At 37.2% G+C, this 17,955-nt stretch overlaps 1 protein-coding gene across 1 annotated transcript in view; it reads right to left on the reverse strand.

Moving 5' to 3' along the window:
- The window catches only part of LOC144218270 (exocyst complex component 2), a gene marked incomplete at its 3' end in the record, with an annotated part of 168,588 nt that overhangs the window by 108,050 nt on the left and 42,583 nt on the right, over positions 1 to 17,955 (reverse strand). The window contains exon 2 of the mRNA XM_077748126.1: positions 3,935 to 4,095. Within this exon, the coding sequence (XP_077604252.1) occupies positions 3,935 to 4,052 (118 nt within the window). The remainder of the gene's footprint in view (positions 1 to 3,934; positions 4,096 to 17,955) is intronic.

Genomic DNA, 17,955 nt, shown 5'->3' on the forward strand with positions numbered 1-17,955 from the left:
CATTTAGTAAGAATGTTGTATTAACCATTGAGAAATAAAAATAACTACATTTCAAAGATGCATTTATTGAAATAATTTTAGAGACTTCCCTAAAAGAGGTATGATTTATACATGTATAGAATCCTGTCTAATAAGAGCATTTAATGGCTTCTTTAGGACTAAGTTTTCTTCTGTTGTTTTTTAAACGTGTAATGACATTTACACATTTTTAGTGCATTCATAATTCAAAATTATTTTTTCAAAATGCAAACATCTTTGATATCATTCCTGAAAATCAATTTTGTTTTGAAAAATATAAACAATCTAAGAGATTGTAAACACCCCTAGAATTCCTCTCCATCTTTAGGATAAGCACTGAGAAGGGAGCTTGGGTGGCTCAATCGGTTAAGCATCAGACTCCTCAGGTCATGATCTCACAGTTTGTGCATTTTAGCCCCGCACTGGACTCTGTGCTGATGGTGTGGAGCCTGCCTGAGACTCTCTTTCTTTCTCTTTCTCTGCCCTTTCTCCTGTGCTTGCTCACTCTCTCTCTCTCAAAATAAATAAACTTTAAAAAAAAAGATCAGCACTTTGTGAAACACTTCAATGAATATTACCTCAAATAATTTTTATGTATACATAAATCAGTCTATGTATTTTTTAAATGAATGGAAAGGTTTTAATTAATAAACTGAATAGTGTTAGTGTTATAGATGGTGTGTATTTTGATATTACTCTAACTTAATATGTTAACTTAATGTTTTTTAATTTTATACTACCAGAAAGATTCTTGTCATCTTAAATATTAACTCATTTCAGAAAGGAAAATCAGTCAATGATAAATATCAAGACTTAATATATAATCATTCCTAATATAGGTTCCATGCTGAAGAACAACCTTATGATTAAAACTGAGGAATGAAATGAGAGGGGCACCTGGGTTAAACATTCGACTCAAGTCCCACGTCCAGCCCTGTACTGGGATTCTCTCTCTCTCTCTGCCCCTTTCCCACTCACACACTCGCACATTCAAGGTAAATTAAATTAAATAAATGAATGAATAAATAAATAAATAAATCTTTTTTTTTTAGGAGAAATAGAATTAGATTTCCAATATATTGACAGGAAGCCTTAAAAACTTGTTCAAATGAACAAACATGAATGATATCCATGACAGCACAAGTTAGAAAAAAACTACCCAGAACAAGTTTATTCATCTAGTTGTAGCTGCTATAAAGGTTTCTCTGATTTAATATGTTTTGCATTTTAATTAAAAAAATTAACAATCCTCATTTAATTTTAAACACAGATTCAAACAGATCATTTTAAATGTCATAAAAATTAAATAAGATCATAAGACCTATTTCTTAATTTCTTAAGCACATTTTTACTAAGTCACTGCAAGCTAAGAAATCTGCTTCATACAACATATCATTTTTTTAAGTAACTTGTAGAATTTCAAATAAACTGTTTTTATAATGTTTTACTTGGCTAGTGTAGACCTCATCTGAGCTAAAAACACTCAAATTATTTAACCGGTTAAGTTTGCTTTTTTATAAAATGGTTTCTTGGCAATATATAGGCAGGTTGAAAGCTGAACTAGTGAGGTTTATAGAAGTATACACACTTAGTCAAATAAGAATAGCACTGCCTGAAGCTAAAGCAAGATTAAAATTTACACAGTCTAGTAACTATCATGTTGGGAGCTCCAGTTAAAATGTAGGCCACACCCTCCATCTTTATAGTTTATTTCCCTGCATTCTAGGGACTATTTTACTTTGGATAAAGAAAAATCTAAAATGAGCTATATCAAAACACCAAGACAAAAAATTAAATAAGACTATCTTCATAAGAATAATTAATTTTATTGTTTACTAAAGAAAAAAAAACTATAGCTAGAGAAAATTATATAAAATATGACATTTATATAACACTAGTGAAAAGAATTAGTTGGGAAGTACAAAAGTCAGTTATTGAACATAGTGCTGAGCTCCAATTTACTTTCTCTTTACCGAGGGTCTTCCAGATGGCCAAAAAACAATATATCAACCTTCATCAATAATGCAAGAAAAACAAGTTCCAACTCATAATCTCGAATACTTTACTAATAGATCCTTCATAAATTAAGGAGAGTCAAGAGAATGTCTGAATCCAGAGAAGTTAATATGGGAAACTGGTATATACATGCAGTAGCATATACTGAAGCCTCTCCCTTCCTCCTTCTGAATGTCCTCTACTCTGAATGCACCTCAGAGTTCACAGGAAAATAATCCTACCTGACCATACAATTATATTTATAATTTGCTCTCTACCCTGGCTATACGAGATACTCATTTGTATTTTCAAAAAAATGATTAGGCTCCATCTTTGAACTGAGACACAGCAGCCCAGAGCATTTTTTTTTAAGTTCTGGAGGAGATTAAGACAAGCCAAGGGATGTACACCAATGTTTATAGCAGCAGCATCTAAATTATGGAAACAGCTCAAATGTCTATCAACTGATGACTGAATAAAGGTATGGTGTGTATACATATATTGCACATATATATATACACACACAGTAGAATATATATATAGTGTATAATCATAATATATATGTATATACACAATAGATATACATATACACACAGTAGAATATCACTCAACATAAAAAACAATGAAATCTTGCCATCTGCAATGACATGGATAGAGCTAGATAATATTATCCTAAGCGAAATAAGTCAGTCAGAGAGAGACAAATACCATGTGATTTCACTCATATGTGGAATTTAAGAAACAAAACAAGTGGACATAGGGGAAAAAGGAAAGGGAAAAGCAAACCAAGAAACAGACTCTTAACTATAAAAGCAAACTGATGGTTACCAGAAGTGAGGTTGGTGGAGGGGATGGGTTAAATAGGTAATGAGGATTAAGGAGAGCACTTGTGATGAGCACCGAGTGTTGTATGGAAAGTGCTAAATCACTTAAATTGTTCAACTGAAATGAGTATTACACTGTTTATTAACTAACTGGAATTTAAATAAAAACTTAAAAAAAAATAAAAAAGACATACCAGGGATGAAAACCACTGACAAACAATAAGCCAGCAATAAAAGGTCTCCATGTTATAGAGAGAGAGTGCATGGGACAGACAGTATACAAACTAATAACTAAAAATATTTATATGGTGCCAACTGGATACATAGCATTCTACCATTCACGTTCTTGAGCTTAAAAAGATTTTTTAAAAAAACATTAAAAAAAAACAGATCCTAAAAACTATAATTTAGCTTACCACAAATATATAAACATTAGGGCCCAAATAAAAAGGTAGATGAACATGGGTAGAAATTAGTTTGAAGAGCTATTTTTTTGTTGTTGCAAGTCTCAAGTTTTGGCAAATAGAGTCTATCTGTATTTCAGATTCATGGTGGTGCTCTCAACCATGATGAAGCATCAATGTGGCAGAGAAAAGGAAATAAATAAGATTCATAGGTCACGGTGAAGATATACACCTATTGAAAGTAGACAGTTTCTCTAAGGTGTAATGAGAGTAAGAGCCAAGTGGTACCAAGGAGATTTAGATTTGATCTGAAGAGCAATAAGAAACAGAAAAGGCATAATTCACAGAGCACTAGAGAAAGAATAAAGACAGTTGTATAATGGAGGGTAAACTAAAGAGAATAAAACTAGCTAGGAGGCTGTTTGAGCAATCAAAGCAGGAGAGATCAAATGTAAGGAAATAGAGGCAAAATCTCACCTGTGGGAAACTTTCTGAAGGACTTAGTGAAAGGTAATTTTGATAAGATTTGATAAAATAATGATTTTAACAGAAAAGTCATAAAACCAAATAATTCTTTAATCTTTATATAGATCATTCTGTACAGACCACAATGTGGTTTTTATATCATCTTCCTCAACTGCCTACTATAAAAATGCATTCACCATGGAAACACAGCATAGTTCTTGGTCTTACCAATGAGATCAGTTGGGCCAGTCCCCAGGTTTTCTCCTCTAATTATGACTTTTGTCCATGGTATTCCTTCATTTGGAGAGATGCCTGTCACAAGGGGGGGTTGTCGCAATCGGGACATTCTGCTTTGTTGAGCAAACTGGAGATGCAGTTACAGAAGTAATCTGTTAAAAAAGAAAGAAAAAAGGATAAAGTGAAAACTGAAATAAACATGGACTAAAAATACAAGAATGCTAGACATTCAATACCAAAACATAAAAACAATTCTTAAACATACAGTTCTGAATTTTTTAGCCTATCTGCCAATACCTAATGAACATTAAATTTACCAAGGACACTGTAGCTAGTACTGTGAGGGGAATGTCAGAAAAATAAAAGACAACTAAGCACTTGGTTCTAGAACTTTCAATAAAATGACAGAACCTAATGTCACCACCTAGCTCTATGCCTATGCCTACAGAATCCCCAAAGTATGCTAGAAATTGTTCTACTCTCAAAGTTGTTAAAGGAAAATGTTCTGATTTTTAATGTTCATAAACATTAAAATACATCTATATTCCCATAGGTGTACTGAACTTTATTTTTGTATGATACTTATTATAACAACTCTTTTTTAATGTGATCAAATCAATACACTGACATTTTCACAAAACCTAGAATGTCTATAGATGTACCAGCAAAAGCATGAATGTTCCAACTGTTCTGAGTATAGCAGAGTTGGTAAAAGTGCAGTTTCTGAGGTCAAATACACTTGTATTTATGGCCTGGTGCTCCAATTTACCAATTCTGTTCTAAACCTTGTTTTCACATATGTAAAATGGTCCTCATAACAGAACCTTCAAAGATTACAGTTAAGGTTACATAGGATAATCCTAGCAAAGCACAGTACTTAGCATACGGTAGGCAGCAAATACATAATAAAACCTCACTAGTAAACCGGAGAATTCCTCCATTGCTCAAGGCTTCAGATACCCCAGAAGATTAAGGCGAGGTTCAGAGCAAAATAGCAAGAACTTGCTGGTTTTCTATATCTTCACATACTGACAAGTTAAGACACTCTGGCCTCTGCCTTCACCTTGCAGTCCTCAGGAGATTATAAATTTAGTCTCTGAAGAAGCCAAGCTGAAGAGGACCTGTAATCAGGAATACCAGGCAGAGTAAGAGTGATTAAGTGTTAACCTGCACAGTTAACTGTGGGACTATTCAGGCCTCTTCCTTCTCTGCTCTTATACCTCTATCAGCAAGGTGTGGAAGCCTACGCTGCAACAAACTGAATATGATTCTCTGGGGAAATTAAAGGGGAAAAAGACCAAAGATCTTGGCATGTAAGAGTCGTCCCCCCAAAAAAGCAAGGCTATTTTCAGTCATATCACCCAACAGAAAAGCCACTTAGAAACTCTGCCCATATACAAACTAAACAAACCAGCTATTCCCAGACTCTAAAATATACAAGGACAGCTGAAGACTATAAGATGGTCAAGGAAAATATGTAAGAGAGAGATGGAAGTCAGATAAACAAAAAAATCCACAGGAAACAGAGATAAGGCAAATGTAACACACTGAACTGTGTCCTCTAAAAAATAGCATGCTGTAGTTCTAACCCTGGTTACCTCAGAATAGGATTTGTAGAAATCAGGCCTTTAAAGAAGTGATTAAGGTAAAATGAGTTTATATAGGTGGGACCTAATCCAATATGACTGGTGTCCTTATAAAAAGAGATTAGGACACAGACACACAGGAAGGCCACAGGAAGACACAAAAGGAAGACCATTTGAGGACACAGGAAGAGGTCAACTATCTACAAAACAAGGAGAGAGGCCTCAGATAGAACCAACCCTGCTGACCCCTTGAAATTCCAGCCTCCAGAATCATGAGAAAATAAATTTCTATTGTTTCAACTTTTCAACTACCCAGTCTATTGGACTTTCTTAATGGCATTCCTAGCAAACAAACACAGTATCATAAGCTTTGATCCCAAATTAATATCTGCAGAGTGAGAAAATTTTTATCTTAAAGAATAGGATGTCACGAAAAGAAATCAATCCAAGAGTAAAAGCTTTTGAAACTTTCAAAAGAGGCAAAAAAACCCCCAAGATTTATATTGTCCTTTCAATGCAGGAACTGACACTGGTTTAACCAAAGGTAGCAATAAGGCTGTAAATAGGCAGATGTATTTTGGGGAGTAGGAGAGGCAAATAAAGAAGGAAAGGGAATTATACATTTTATCTAAAATTACTATCAAGATAATGGTAGATTAGACACAGAATCTAGAAATGTAGAGAAAAGATGGCAGAAGAGTTATAGGAACCTGGGGTATGTTGTATAATAAAAATGTTACTGACCTTTGTCTCTAGTTTCTGGGAGACTCAAAATCGAAGAATTATTTTTGTTATTCACAAGTCTTCAATATCATATGTATGTAATATTCATGACATCCCAATATCAAAGCCAAACCAGAAAGAGCAACTATATGATTAGAGGGTTGGGGTTTTGAGCCATGAAAACATCAGCATGGCCTCTCGAAAATGGGAATGAGGCTTGAGATTGAGTTCAATCTCATGGCCAATGAGGCAATCTATCATGCCTACATAATTTATTTAATACAATTAAAACAACAACACAACAACAAAGGACCAGAAAGACATTACCAATCACCAATAAACCAAATGAGAAAACGGAAGTTATCTTGAACTCCTTCCCTTCCCTATCCTACTTCCTGAATCAAATAGTCAAAATTTTTCTATTCATCTCAGTTCTTGTGGTTTTCTCAGTTAAGACATTTACCTTCTCAGGGTGCCTCAGTAGCTCCATCGGTTAAGCACCTGATTTTGGCTCAGGTTATAATCTCATGGTCCATGAGTTCAAGCCCCACATCAGGTTCTATGCTGACAGCTCAGAGCCTGCCTGGAGCCTGCTTCGGATTCTGGGTCTCCCTCTATTTCTGCCCCACCCGCACTCACGTTCTGTCTCTCTCTCTCTCTCAGAAATAAACAAACAAACAAATTTTTGATATAAAGAAAAATCCTGCTTAAAAAAACATTAAAAAAAGAAATTCATCTTCTCTCTCTGGGTATTGTAATAGACTTCTAACTGGTTACTCAGCCCCTATTACCTCTTCACTGCAATCGACTCTCAGCAAACAGGTGTTAATTCTCTAAAATACAGAAATAATCAACATCTTCCCAGATTAAAAAAAAAAAACCAAAAACAAATCTTCCATGGCACCCCACTACTCAGAAATCTACAGTGCCCAGGAAATCCTTACCATTTTATTAAAACTGTCACAACTATTCTGTATTCTCCACTTCACTCTCAATTATTTCCTTCACTCATTTGATACTAACCCAATAAGCCCATCACCTTTTATGAAGCATCAAGAACTTTTATGCCTTCATGATTTCATTTATCTTACTCTGGCTTAATAGAAAGTCTTTCCAAGTTTGCTAACCCCTTACTGATATTTCAAGGTCAATCTAAAAGAGGTTCCCTGATCCTCTACAATGCTTCTGATACATAATTCTAATATTCACTGTTAAATCTTAGATATCATATTTATGTCTTCTCTTTGAAAACACAAGATGTTTAACCAACTCTATATGACCAATACTTGTCATATATATCCCACAAAATAAACACATATGACAGCTGAAAGAAATAACATAAGTGCTTTTTGAATGTTTCATGGTATCAGTGGAACACTGGAATTAAAATAGGACAAAGAGAAGAAATACAAGGGGTAAAGTAGAGACATAGTCTATATCTATTGGGTATATAGACATGTATATTAGGTATATCCAGGCAAAAAAATTTTTTAAGTATAAAGGACACTTGTATACAACAGCATCACAAAGAATAAAATACTCAGGACTAAATTTTACAAAAGCGCAAAACTAGTACTTTGAAAACCACAAGACAATATTGAAAAAGATTCAAAAGTTAAATAAATGGAAAGACATGGACAGGAAGGCTTAATATTGTTAAGCTGACAATATTCCTCAACTTGATCTATAAATAAAATGCAATCCCTATTAAATTCTCAGTTGGCTTTTTTGCAGAAATTGACAAGCTGGTCAGAAAATTGTATCGAAATGGAAAGGAACTAGGACACCTAGACACCAGCAGATTGAAAGTAAGGGGATGGAGAACTACCTATCATGACAGTGGTCATCAAAAGAAAGCTGGAGTCGCTATACTTTTATCAGACAAACTATATTTTAAAATAAAGACTATAACAAGAAATGAAGAAGGGCATTCTATCATAATGAAGGGGTCTAACAACCAAAAAGATCTAACAATTGTAAATATTTACGCCCCTAATATGATAGCACCAAATATATAAATCAATTAATCACAAACATAAAGAAACTCATTGATACTAGTTCCCTAATAGTAGGGGTAGTTCCCTAATAGTAGGGGACTTCAACACCCCACTTACAGCAATGGGCAGATCATGTAAGCAGAAAATCAACAAGGAAACTGTGGCTCTGAATGACATGCTGGACCGGATGAACTTAACAGATATATTCATGACATTTCATCCTAAAGCAGCAGAACACATATTTTTCTTGAGTACACAGGGAACATTCTCCAGAATAGATCACATACTATGGAAAGAGTCCAAATGTCCATTAATAACTGGATAATGAAGATGTGGTATATGTGTATATATGTGTATACACACACACTCATAAACATATATATATATAATGGAATATTAGTCAGCAATCAAAAAGAATGAAATCTTGCCATTTGCAACAACATGGATAGAACCAGAGTATATTATGCTAAGCAAAATAAGTCTATCAGAGAAAGATAAATATCATATGATTTCACTCATGTGGAACTTAAGAAACAAAACAAAGGGAAGGGAAGGAAAATAAGATAAAAGCAGAGAGGGAGACAAACCATAAGGGACTTTTAAATAGAGAAAACTCCTCAAGTTTGCTTGAGGAGTGTTGGGGGGGGGATGGGCTAAATGGATGATGAACACTAAGGAGGGCACTAGTTGGGATGAGCATTTGGTGTTACATGTAAGTGATGAATCACTAAATTCTATTCCTGAAATCATTATTACACCATATGCTAACTAACATATTTTTTAAATTAAAAAAATTGTTAAAAAAAAAGACAATTGAAAACATTTCTTCAGAGGTGTGGGTTAAGTATCTGACTCTTGATTTCAGCTCAGGTTGTGATCTCACTATTGGGAGATCAAGCCTCAGGTCGGGCTCTGCACTGAGCATGGAGCCTGCCTGGGTTTCTCTGTCTGCCTCTTCCTCTCTCTCTCTCTCTCTCTCTCTCTCTCTCTACTCTCCCCCATTGAATGTGCATGTGTGTACTGTTGCTCTCTCAAAATAAATAAACATTAAAAAAATTATTCAGATAAGTTTAGAGAAGAATACAAAGGTTATAGTATTTTGCTAGGATATTTCAGAGAATTTCAAAATCACTCACTCAATACAAACAGATATTGGATACTCAGTTTTCATCCAAGAGAACTTCCCAGTTTACTAGCACAGGGAGCTAAACACAATCATAAAGTCATGATGGTCTTATGACTTTGAGGAGTAGGAGGATGGAGCCTTGAGCTAACAGTAGCTAGAAAGAGAGGAAAAAATTCCTGGAGCAGATGTAGCCACAGAGGGAGAAAAAACTATTACTGAAATCCTTGGCTGACCCCTGAACTGTACATGAGAGACTCCAAATAGCACAGTAGAGAGCAACAGCTTAAAGAATGAGAAGTAAGCAGTGATTTCAGTTGCTGCCCACCACAGGGGAGACAAGATTTTGAAATCTGAATCTAGTTAAATTAACAATGCCTGTTAAAAAATTAAATCTGTTAATTAATTTATTAATTTTATTATTTATTAATTTAATTAATTAAAAAACTTTTTTAAAAGCCAATGCTCTTCAGAAGAATATAACAGAATCCAAAGTCTTTAAAATGTAATATCCATATACATAGGATACAATAAAAATGACAGGACCAATTTAAAAAAAAGTGAATATATAGCCTCTTGTCAAGTAACAAATCGGATAAGAGAAACAAGATGAGCCAAATATGAATTAGTAAACAAGAATCAGAAAGAGTTTATAACAAATAAGCTATTAAATAATGTATTATCATAATGAATGGATATGTAGCTATTCAAAATAGCAGAATTCAAATGGAAATTCTAGGTACAATATATGAAATGAAAAATATGCTGATGAGTTGAACAGAAGATAGTTGAAGAAACAGTGAACAGGAACATAGATCAATATAAACTATATAACATCAAGAAGAGGAAAAGGAAAAGGAACAGAGGTTCAGGGACCTATGGAAAAAGTATGAGTAGAGTCTCAAACGGGAGAGGGGAGAGAATGAGGCAGAAAATAATACTTCAAGGAAAAAAAGGGTGAAATTTTCCCAAATGTATTGAAAACTTATTTTCTAGATACCCATGACATCCAGCAACCACCAGGTAAGAAAAAGAAAATCACAAAGAGACACACTACAGTCAAACTGCTAAAATCACAAATAAAATCTTTAAAACAGATGCGAATAACAATAAGACTAACAGTGATACAAAAGAATGACCACGTGATGATAACTTCTAATCAGAAAAACTAAAAGCCAAAAGACAAATGGAACAATCCTTAAAGTGCTGAAAGGGGGGAAAAAAGTCAAAAATGAAGGTTTTTTAAAAAAAGAATTTTATGCTGTTGGGAAAACTGAATAGCCACATACAAAAGAATGAAACTGGATCTCTTATACTATACATAAAAATCAACTTAAAGTGGATTCAAAACTTGAACATAAGACCTGAAACCATAAGACTTGTACAAGAAAACATATGACATAAGACTGTCATTGGTCTTGGCAATAATTTTTTTTTATTTCACACCAAAAACAAAGGCAACAAGTGCAAAAATAAACAAGTAGAACTACATCAAACTAAAAAGCTTCTACACACCAAAGGCAACCAAGAAAATTAAGGCAACTTATGAATGGGAAAAATATTTGTAAACCACATATCCAACAAAGGGTTCCAAAACATAAAAGAAACTCATACACCTCAATAGCAAAAAAAAAAAAAAAAAAAACAAAACACAACAACAACAAATAAATAACCCAAATTAAAAAACTGGCTGAAGATATGAATAGACACTTCTCCAAAGACAAGAAGTACATGAAAAAGTACTCAAAGTGACTAATCATCAGGGAAATGAAAATCAAAAACACAATGAGATTATCATCTTACACCTGTTAGGATGTCTATTATCAAAAAGACAAGAGAGGGGTGCCTGGGTGGCTCAGTCGGTTAAGCGTCCCAATATTGATTTCTGCTCAGGTTCTGCTCTCACAGTTAGTTCTGGTTTCAAGTCTCGCATCAGGCTCTGTGCTGACAATGTGGAATCTGTTTGAGATTCTTTTTCTTTCTCTCTCTCTCCTCTGTCTCTGTCTCTCTCCTCTGTCTCTCTTTCTTAAAGTTAAAAAATTCTTGGGGCACCTGGGTGGCTCACTCTGTTGGGCATCTGACTCTTAATTGTGGCTCAAGTCATGATCTCACAGTTCATTAGTTCTGGCATCACACTGGGCTCTGCACGGCCAGCATGGATCCTGTTTGGAATTCTCTCTCTCCCTGTCTCATGCCTCTCATTGCTTACTTGCTCTCTCAAAAATAAATAAACCTTTAAAAATATTCTTCTAAAAAAAAAGAGAAATAACAATGTTGGCTGTAGGCAAAACAAAGCACTTCTATATTGCTGGTGGGAATGAAAATTGGGACAGCCACTATGGAAAACAGCAAGGAGGTTCCTCAAGAAATTAAAAATAGTTTTTCACAATGGGTTTGCCACCAGACAGAAGTGTCATAAAACCACTGCTATATCTAAGCCAAAATGGATAAGGAAAAGGCTCAATCCAACACCATCATCATTAGACATGTAGATTTGGGCAAGATTACCACCCTTGACAATCTCATCTACAATATGGTGTGACCAATATAAGAAGCATCACAATATTTGAGAAGAAGCCTGCTGAGATGAGAAAGAACTTCTTCAAGTATGCCTGGATCTTTGATGAACTGAAAGCTGAATGTGAGTATGGCATCACCCCCTGATTATCTCTGTGGAAATTTGAGACCAGCAAGTGTTATGTGACCATCATTGGTGCTCCAACACACAGAGGTTTGATAAATATGTATATCATATGTGTGTGTGTGTGTGTGTGTGTGTGTGTGTGTGTGTGTATACAATTACAGGCACATGTCAGGCTAACCGTGCTGTCCTGGTTGTTGTTGATAGTGTTTATGAACTTGAGCAGTTATCTTCAAGAATGGGAATGATGACAGATAGAAGCAGAAAAATGTTCATCTTTAGCCAGGAATGCTGACCTCTAGCCTGCATAGTTCTAATAAGTATCAAATTATAAGTAAAGTCTAAGGATCTAATAGTGACTATACCTGATAACACCATATTGTATATAACAAATTTGCTGACAGAATAGAATTTAAGTATTTTCACCAAATAAACAAAAAAAGGTAAATACGTGAAATGATAGATGTGTAGATCAACTGTAATTGTAGAATGTATATATCATAATGTATACAATAACAAATCATGTTTTATTCTTTTAAGTATAGTATAATTTGTCAATTATATACCTCAATAAAGCTGACCAAAAAAATGAATAAAGCTGGCTATTTTCAAATAATGGAACCTCACTAAGAACAAATATGTATGACAAGAAATGCTAAAGGAATTTTTTTAATCTGAAGGAGAAGGTAAATTACACAGTAATCTGAAAGACTTTATAATGAGAGAGGGTGAATTCATCAGGACAAAACCATCTAAACTGTGTATACAGCTAATAACAGAGCTTCAAAACACATGAAGCAAATGCTGAGTGTTAGGGCAAAAGAGATAAATCCACAATCATGGTTAGGGATTTTAATATACTCTTTAAATAGGGATAACAATTAAACAAAAATACAAAAATCAAAAGGCCAGAGAAAATATGAACAACACTACTGATCATCTTGACCTGACATTTACCAATGCTCCTTTTCAAATGACTAAAGAGCGTTCACCCTATAAATAAACTATATGCTGGGCCACAGAGTATGTCACAATCAATTCCAAAGACTGAAATTTCAAAGACTACAAAGGTATTAAGTTAGAAAGCAAAGCAATACAATTTATCCAAGTATTTGGTGATGTGGAAATGTTGGGGTTTGGGAGTAAATGGTCAAAAAAGAATTGTTGAGATGTCTTCAGTGCAAAAAAGGTGGTTTTATTAAAGCACAGGGACAGGACCAGGCAGAAAGGGTTGCTTCAGGGTTGTGGGGAGTGGCTGATGATATATTTGCAAGTTGGGAGGGGATTAGGAATGGCATAAGTCTCTAAGGAATTTGGGAAGCAAGCTTCCCAGGACCTTGAGGGGGCTAGCTATTGTAAGGAAAAGGTCATTTATTACTATCTACTAAAACCTTAGTCGTGAGACCCTACAGATGTGTATCAGTGGGTCATATGCTTGAAGGACGACTGCTAACATGTATCTTCAGGGAACAGAGATAAAGGAAGTTTCCAAAGGAATTGTTGTAAGTTAAAGAAGACTTCACAGGATCCTGGAGGTCAGGATACTGTGAAGCTAAGACTGCCTTTTGCCCTTAGCAAAAATTAGCATCAAGGCAGTTGAGTTCCTATGGGAAGGTCACTCTGCCTATCTCAAGAACTTGTCAATGGCTGTAAGTTGTAATGAAAATTTAATTGTTCCTTTTGCCTTTGTTCCCTACATCATTCGGAAATTAAACATCACACTTAAATAACCTAACAGTCAAAGAAAAAAAAAAGAAGAGGAAAATTTAAAAAAAAAAATGTATGACAGGCGCCTGGGTGGCTCAGTTGGTTAAGCGTTTGACTTTGATCAGGTCACAATCTCACAGTTCGTGGGTTCGAGCCCCACATCAGGTTTGTGCTCTCAGCTAACTCAGAGCCTGGAACCTGCTTCAGAGTCTCCCTCTTTCTCTGACCCTCCCCTGCTTACGCTGGCTGTCTCTGTCTCTCTGTCTCTCTGTCTCTCTGTCTCTCTCTCAGAAATAAAAAACAAACAAAAAAAAAACCAACTCAAAAATATAATTTAAAAAATGTATGTACTGATTGTTAATAAAAATATAATCAAAATTTGTGGGATGTAGCCAAAACAGTGCATTAAAAGCTTATAAGAGGAGAAATATTAAAATTAAGGATATATGTTTCTATGTTAAGATATCAGAAAAGGCAAAAAAGCTAATTAAATGCAAAGTGGCAGGGAGGAAGAACAAACGAAGAATAAGGAAACAAAGGAAGAATAAGGAAACTAACAGAGTGGTAATCATAAGTAAATACATACATACATACATACATACATAAATAAAAAGAATTGAGAAAAATTGTAAAGCCAAGTCTTTCTGCAAAAATTGATCAATAAATGTTAACAAAACTCTCTTCACAAAAAGAAACACAGCTACCTATTACAGAAATGAAAGAGCAGATAACTATAGATACTAAAGACATTTTTAAGGAGTAATAAAAGAATATTATGAAAAACTGTGTCAATGAATTTTACAAGCCGGATGAGGAGAAAGATTCCTTAAAAGGACAAGTTACCAAACTAACACAAGATAAATAAGAAATCTCTATACCCTTATCTTTATTAAATAAACTAAATTTGTGGTACAGCCTCTCCCTAATGAATATGGTGAAAACCTGAAGATAAGGGAAAGCAACTTGGCTGTGTGCGCCTGTGCGACATTCTTCATGACTCTGTAACACAGACCACTGATTCAGTTTGTATGTTACCATATATGAGAGACAAAGGAGCAAAAGTTTTACAAAAGGCAACTGCCCACTGTGCTCAGGGCTTAGTTTTTCAGGTAGAAATCCACTAAGCCTGTGTTGGCGTAACGAATAAAGCTGCTCCGTGCACAGAAAAGCCTCTGTGTCCAATCTCTCTATGCAAGAATCCTGCTACATTTCTTGGGGGCTCACATCCGGGTTTCAGAGATGGTGCATTTCCACCTCTTTTGTCACCAGGGTACAAACTTTGGTGCACCGGAAGAAGCAACTCCTGGTGCCAATGGACAGATTGATGTGTAGGAAACTAGACCCTAACAGCATGCTAGGGTAAGGACTCCGAATGCACAACAGAATCCAGTGAGACCCAAGAACCAGTTCAGGGAGCACTGCCTGTCAGACTGATAAGAACCAGTTTCCTCTTGGTAGACCTGCCACTAAGAGGCAGAAGAGGAGCCTGGTCATCTCCCAGAGTTACCCGAGTAGTTACATAAGGAAGGAGACCACAACTCCAAGATACTGGGCGTTGGGTGGCAGGTTGGAGTCACTGCGTGACTGTGTGTGAATGAGACGGTCAACAGAAAGTTTCCAACCTGACCTATGTGCCAAAGCGACTGTTAGGTCCCAATCCATGGTTCCGTGGCAACCTCGTTCAGCTTAGGGCAGCATCAGACTTCCTCAAGAGTCTGATCTGGGTCAGGGCTTGATACTGAACCCACGAATGTGAAGAGGCTCCTGAAATATCTCTGAGAGGAGAGCGGCTGAAAACAGATGAAGCAAGTATGTGTCCTCTCCAAATTAGTCCTTTGCTTCCCCCTTTTTCCTCTCCTGCGCATGGAAGTTGTCCATTAGGAGGAGGAAATGGGTGGAAAGAAGAGTAAACTGACTTCCCTAGAGTGTATATTGAGGAATTTCAAAAAGGGATATTCAGGAGATTATGGTGTGAAATTAACTCCCAGAAAGCTCCGGACATTCTATGAAACTGACTGGCCATCTTTGAGGATAGACTGGCCCTTTGAGGGCTCACTTGGTAAGGAATTAGTTTACTGACTGTTCTGGGTTGTTGTGGGGTGTCCACGCCACCTGACCAATTTTCTTACATCGATGTTGACAAGACCTGGTCCTATCCCAGCTGCCTTGGCTAAAAGTCTGTATTGAAGAGAACTGTAAAGTTATGATGGTTCGTGTCACGGCTTCCTCCAAATGCTGGCCAAAAACTGAAGGAAAAAAAAAAAAAAACCCATACTGTCAGGACACCCTGAGGGGACCCCACCGTCATATGCCCCACTGTACCCCTCACTGCCACCTGCACTTCCAGCCACCCTGGCTGCCAAAACCCCACCAGAGCTTTTCCCTAGTCCAGACTCCTCACCACCTCTAGCACCACTGGCCTCTCCAGATATGACAGGCTCTCCCGGACCACTGGTCCTAACCCCATACACCCCTCCTGGAAGGTGGCTAGATCAGGCCAGCAGAGATAGTCCCTCCCTGCAGCAACACGAGGGAGGCCTACAGATGCCACTGAGGGAAACTAGGGGACTTATCTACTTTGATCAGGAAGGGCAGATCTGAGGAAGCCAATGGGTTTTTGTGTACCAACACTTTACCACTTCCTAAATTGGAAGTACCATACTCCCTCCTATATGGAGAAGCCCCAGGCTATGACTGAAATAATGCAGTCCATAATTCAAACCCATACACCTACCTGGAACGACTCCTGCCAACTCCTCCTGACCCTCTTTGACACAGAGGAGCGTCACCAAATTACCCAGGTGGCTCTAAATTAGTTAGGAGAGAATGCCCCGGCTGGGACACTAGACACCCAGGCTTATGCTAGGGCTCACTTCCCAGAGGAGGACCCCAAATGGGACCCAAATGAGTCAAGTATAGATGGAGGGCTTGCAAGGACTGAACATTATCAAGAAGCCCTTCTAAGTAGCCCTTCTAACTGCATTAGTTCAATCACAGCCTCAGGCTTCTCCATATAGGAGGGAGTATGGTGCTTCCAATTAGGAAGTCTGTAGTGGTAAAGGGTTGGTACACAAAAACATGCTGGCCTCCTTGGATCTGGCCTTCCTGATCATAATAGATGGGTCCCCTAGTTTACTTAATTATGGAAAAAAGACCATTAATATAAGTAAAACATCAGAAGTGCTCCAGAGACCCAAGGAAAGCCCAAGCCAGTTCTAGGACAGACTATGTGAAGCATTTCATCTCTACACCCCTTTTGATCCAGAGGTACTGGTTAACCAGCAGACGGTCAATGTGGCTTTCATATGTCAGGTCCACAGAGTCATCTGGCACAAGCTGCAAAAGCTAGAGGGTTTCACTGACATGTATGCCAGTCAGTTGCTGAAAGTAGTAACTAAGGTGTTTGTCAACCATGACAGGGCAGCACAGAGAGAATAATGCTGGAAGATACAGAAAAAGGCAGACTTGTTAGCTGTTGCCTTTGTGGAGCAGTCAGAATGCTCCAGGAAAGGTGCCCATCAGGGACAGGGACAGGGCCAAAAAGGGGAACAGCAAGGAGGATCATTTCGCCTAGAACCAAAATTAGGATGGAACCAGTGTGCTTACTGTCATCAGGAAGGCCACTGGAAAAATGAGTGCCTCCTGCAGCTGAGTAATTCTCAGCAGGGCTCTAAGCAAAAGGAAAGAGGAGATGTGGTCCAGGGCCGGTATCAACAAGCATCATGGCCTCATGGGGCCCTGAAGATGATTCTTTGGGGCTAGCCGCCATACAGGACTAGGAGGAGGACTAGGGCACACTCTATTTTGTTAAGCTCCCAAGAGCCAATGGTCCTAATGAATGTGGAGGGCCAACCCACTGACTTCATGGTAGATACTGGGGCAGAACACTTGGTGATGACCCTACCCATTAGCCCCCTCTCACAGAGACAAGCCATTATGGGGGCAATGGGCAATAGAACATGTCGTCCCCCTCTGCTGCCTTGGTGATGCAATTTAGGCGGCCATGAAGTAATCCATGAATTCCTGTACCTCCCCAACTGCCCTGAGGCTTTAATGGGCCAGGACCTGTTTGGTAAGCTGCAGGCCAAATAACTTTCAACTCCCACAGACAAGTTGCTCTAACCCTACGAAAGCTGGAAGCAAAGATTCTGACTCTCATGATTCCCCAAGGGGAAGAATGGAACCTCTAGTTTCATAGAGGAGCCACAACAGGGACCTGAGCTGACCTTCAGAGT

The sequence above is a fragment of the Crocuta crocuta genome, unplaced genomic scaffold (assembly GCF_008692635.1).
Source record: "Crocuta crocuta isolate KB4526 unplaced genomic scaffold, BGI_CrCroc_1.0 scaffold471, whole genome shotgun sequence".
In the NCBI taxonomy this organism is placed as follows: Eukaryota; Metazoa; Chordata; class Mammalia; order Carnivora; family Hyaenidae; genus Crocuta; species Crocuta crocuta.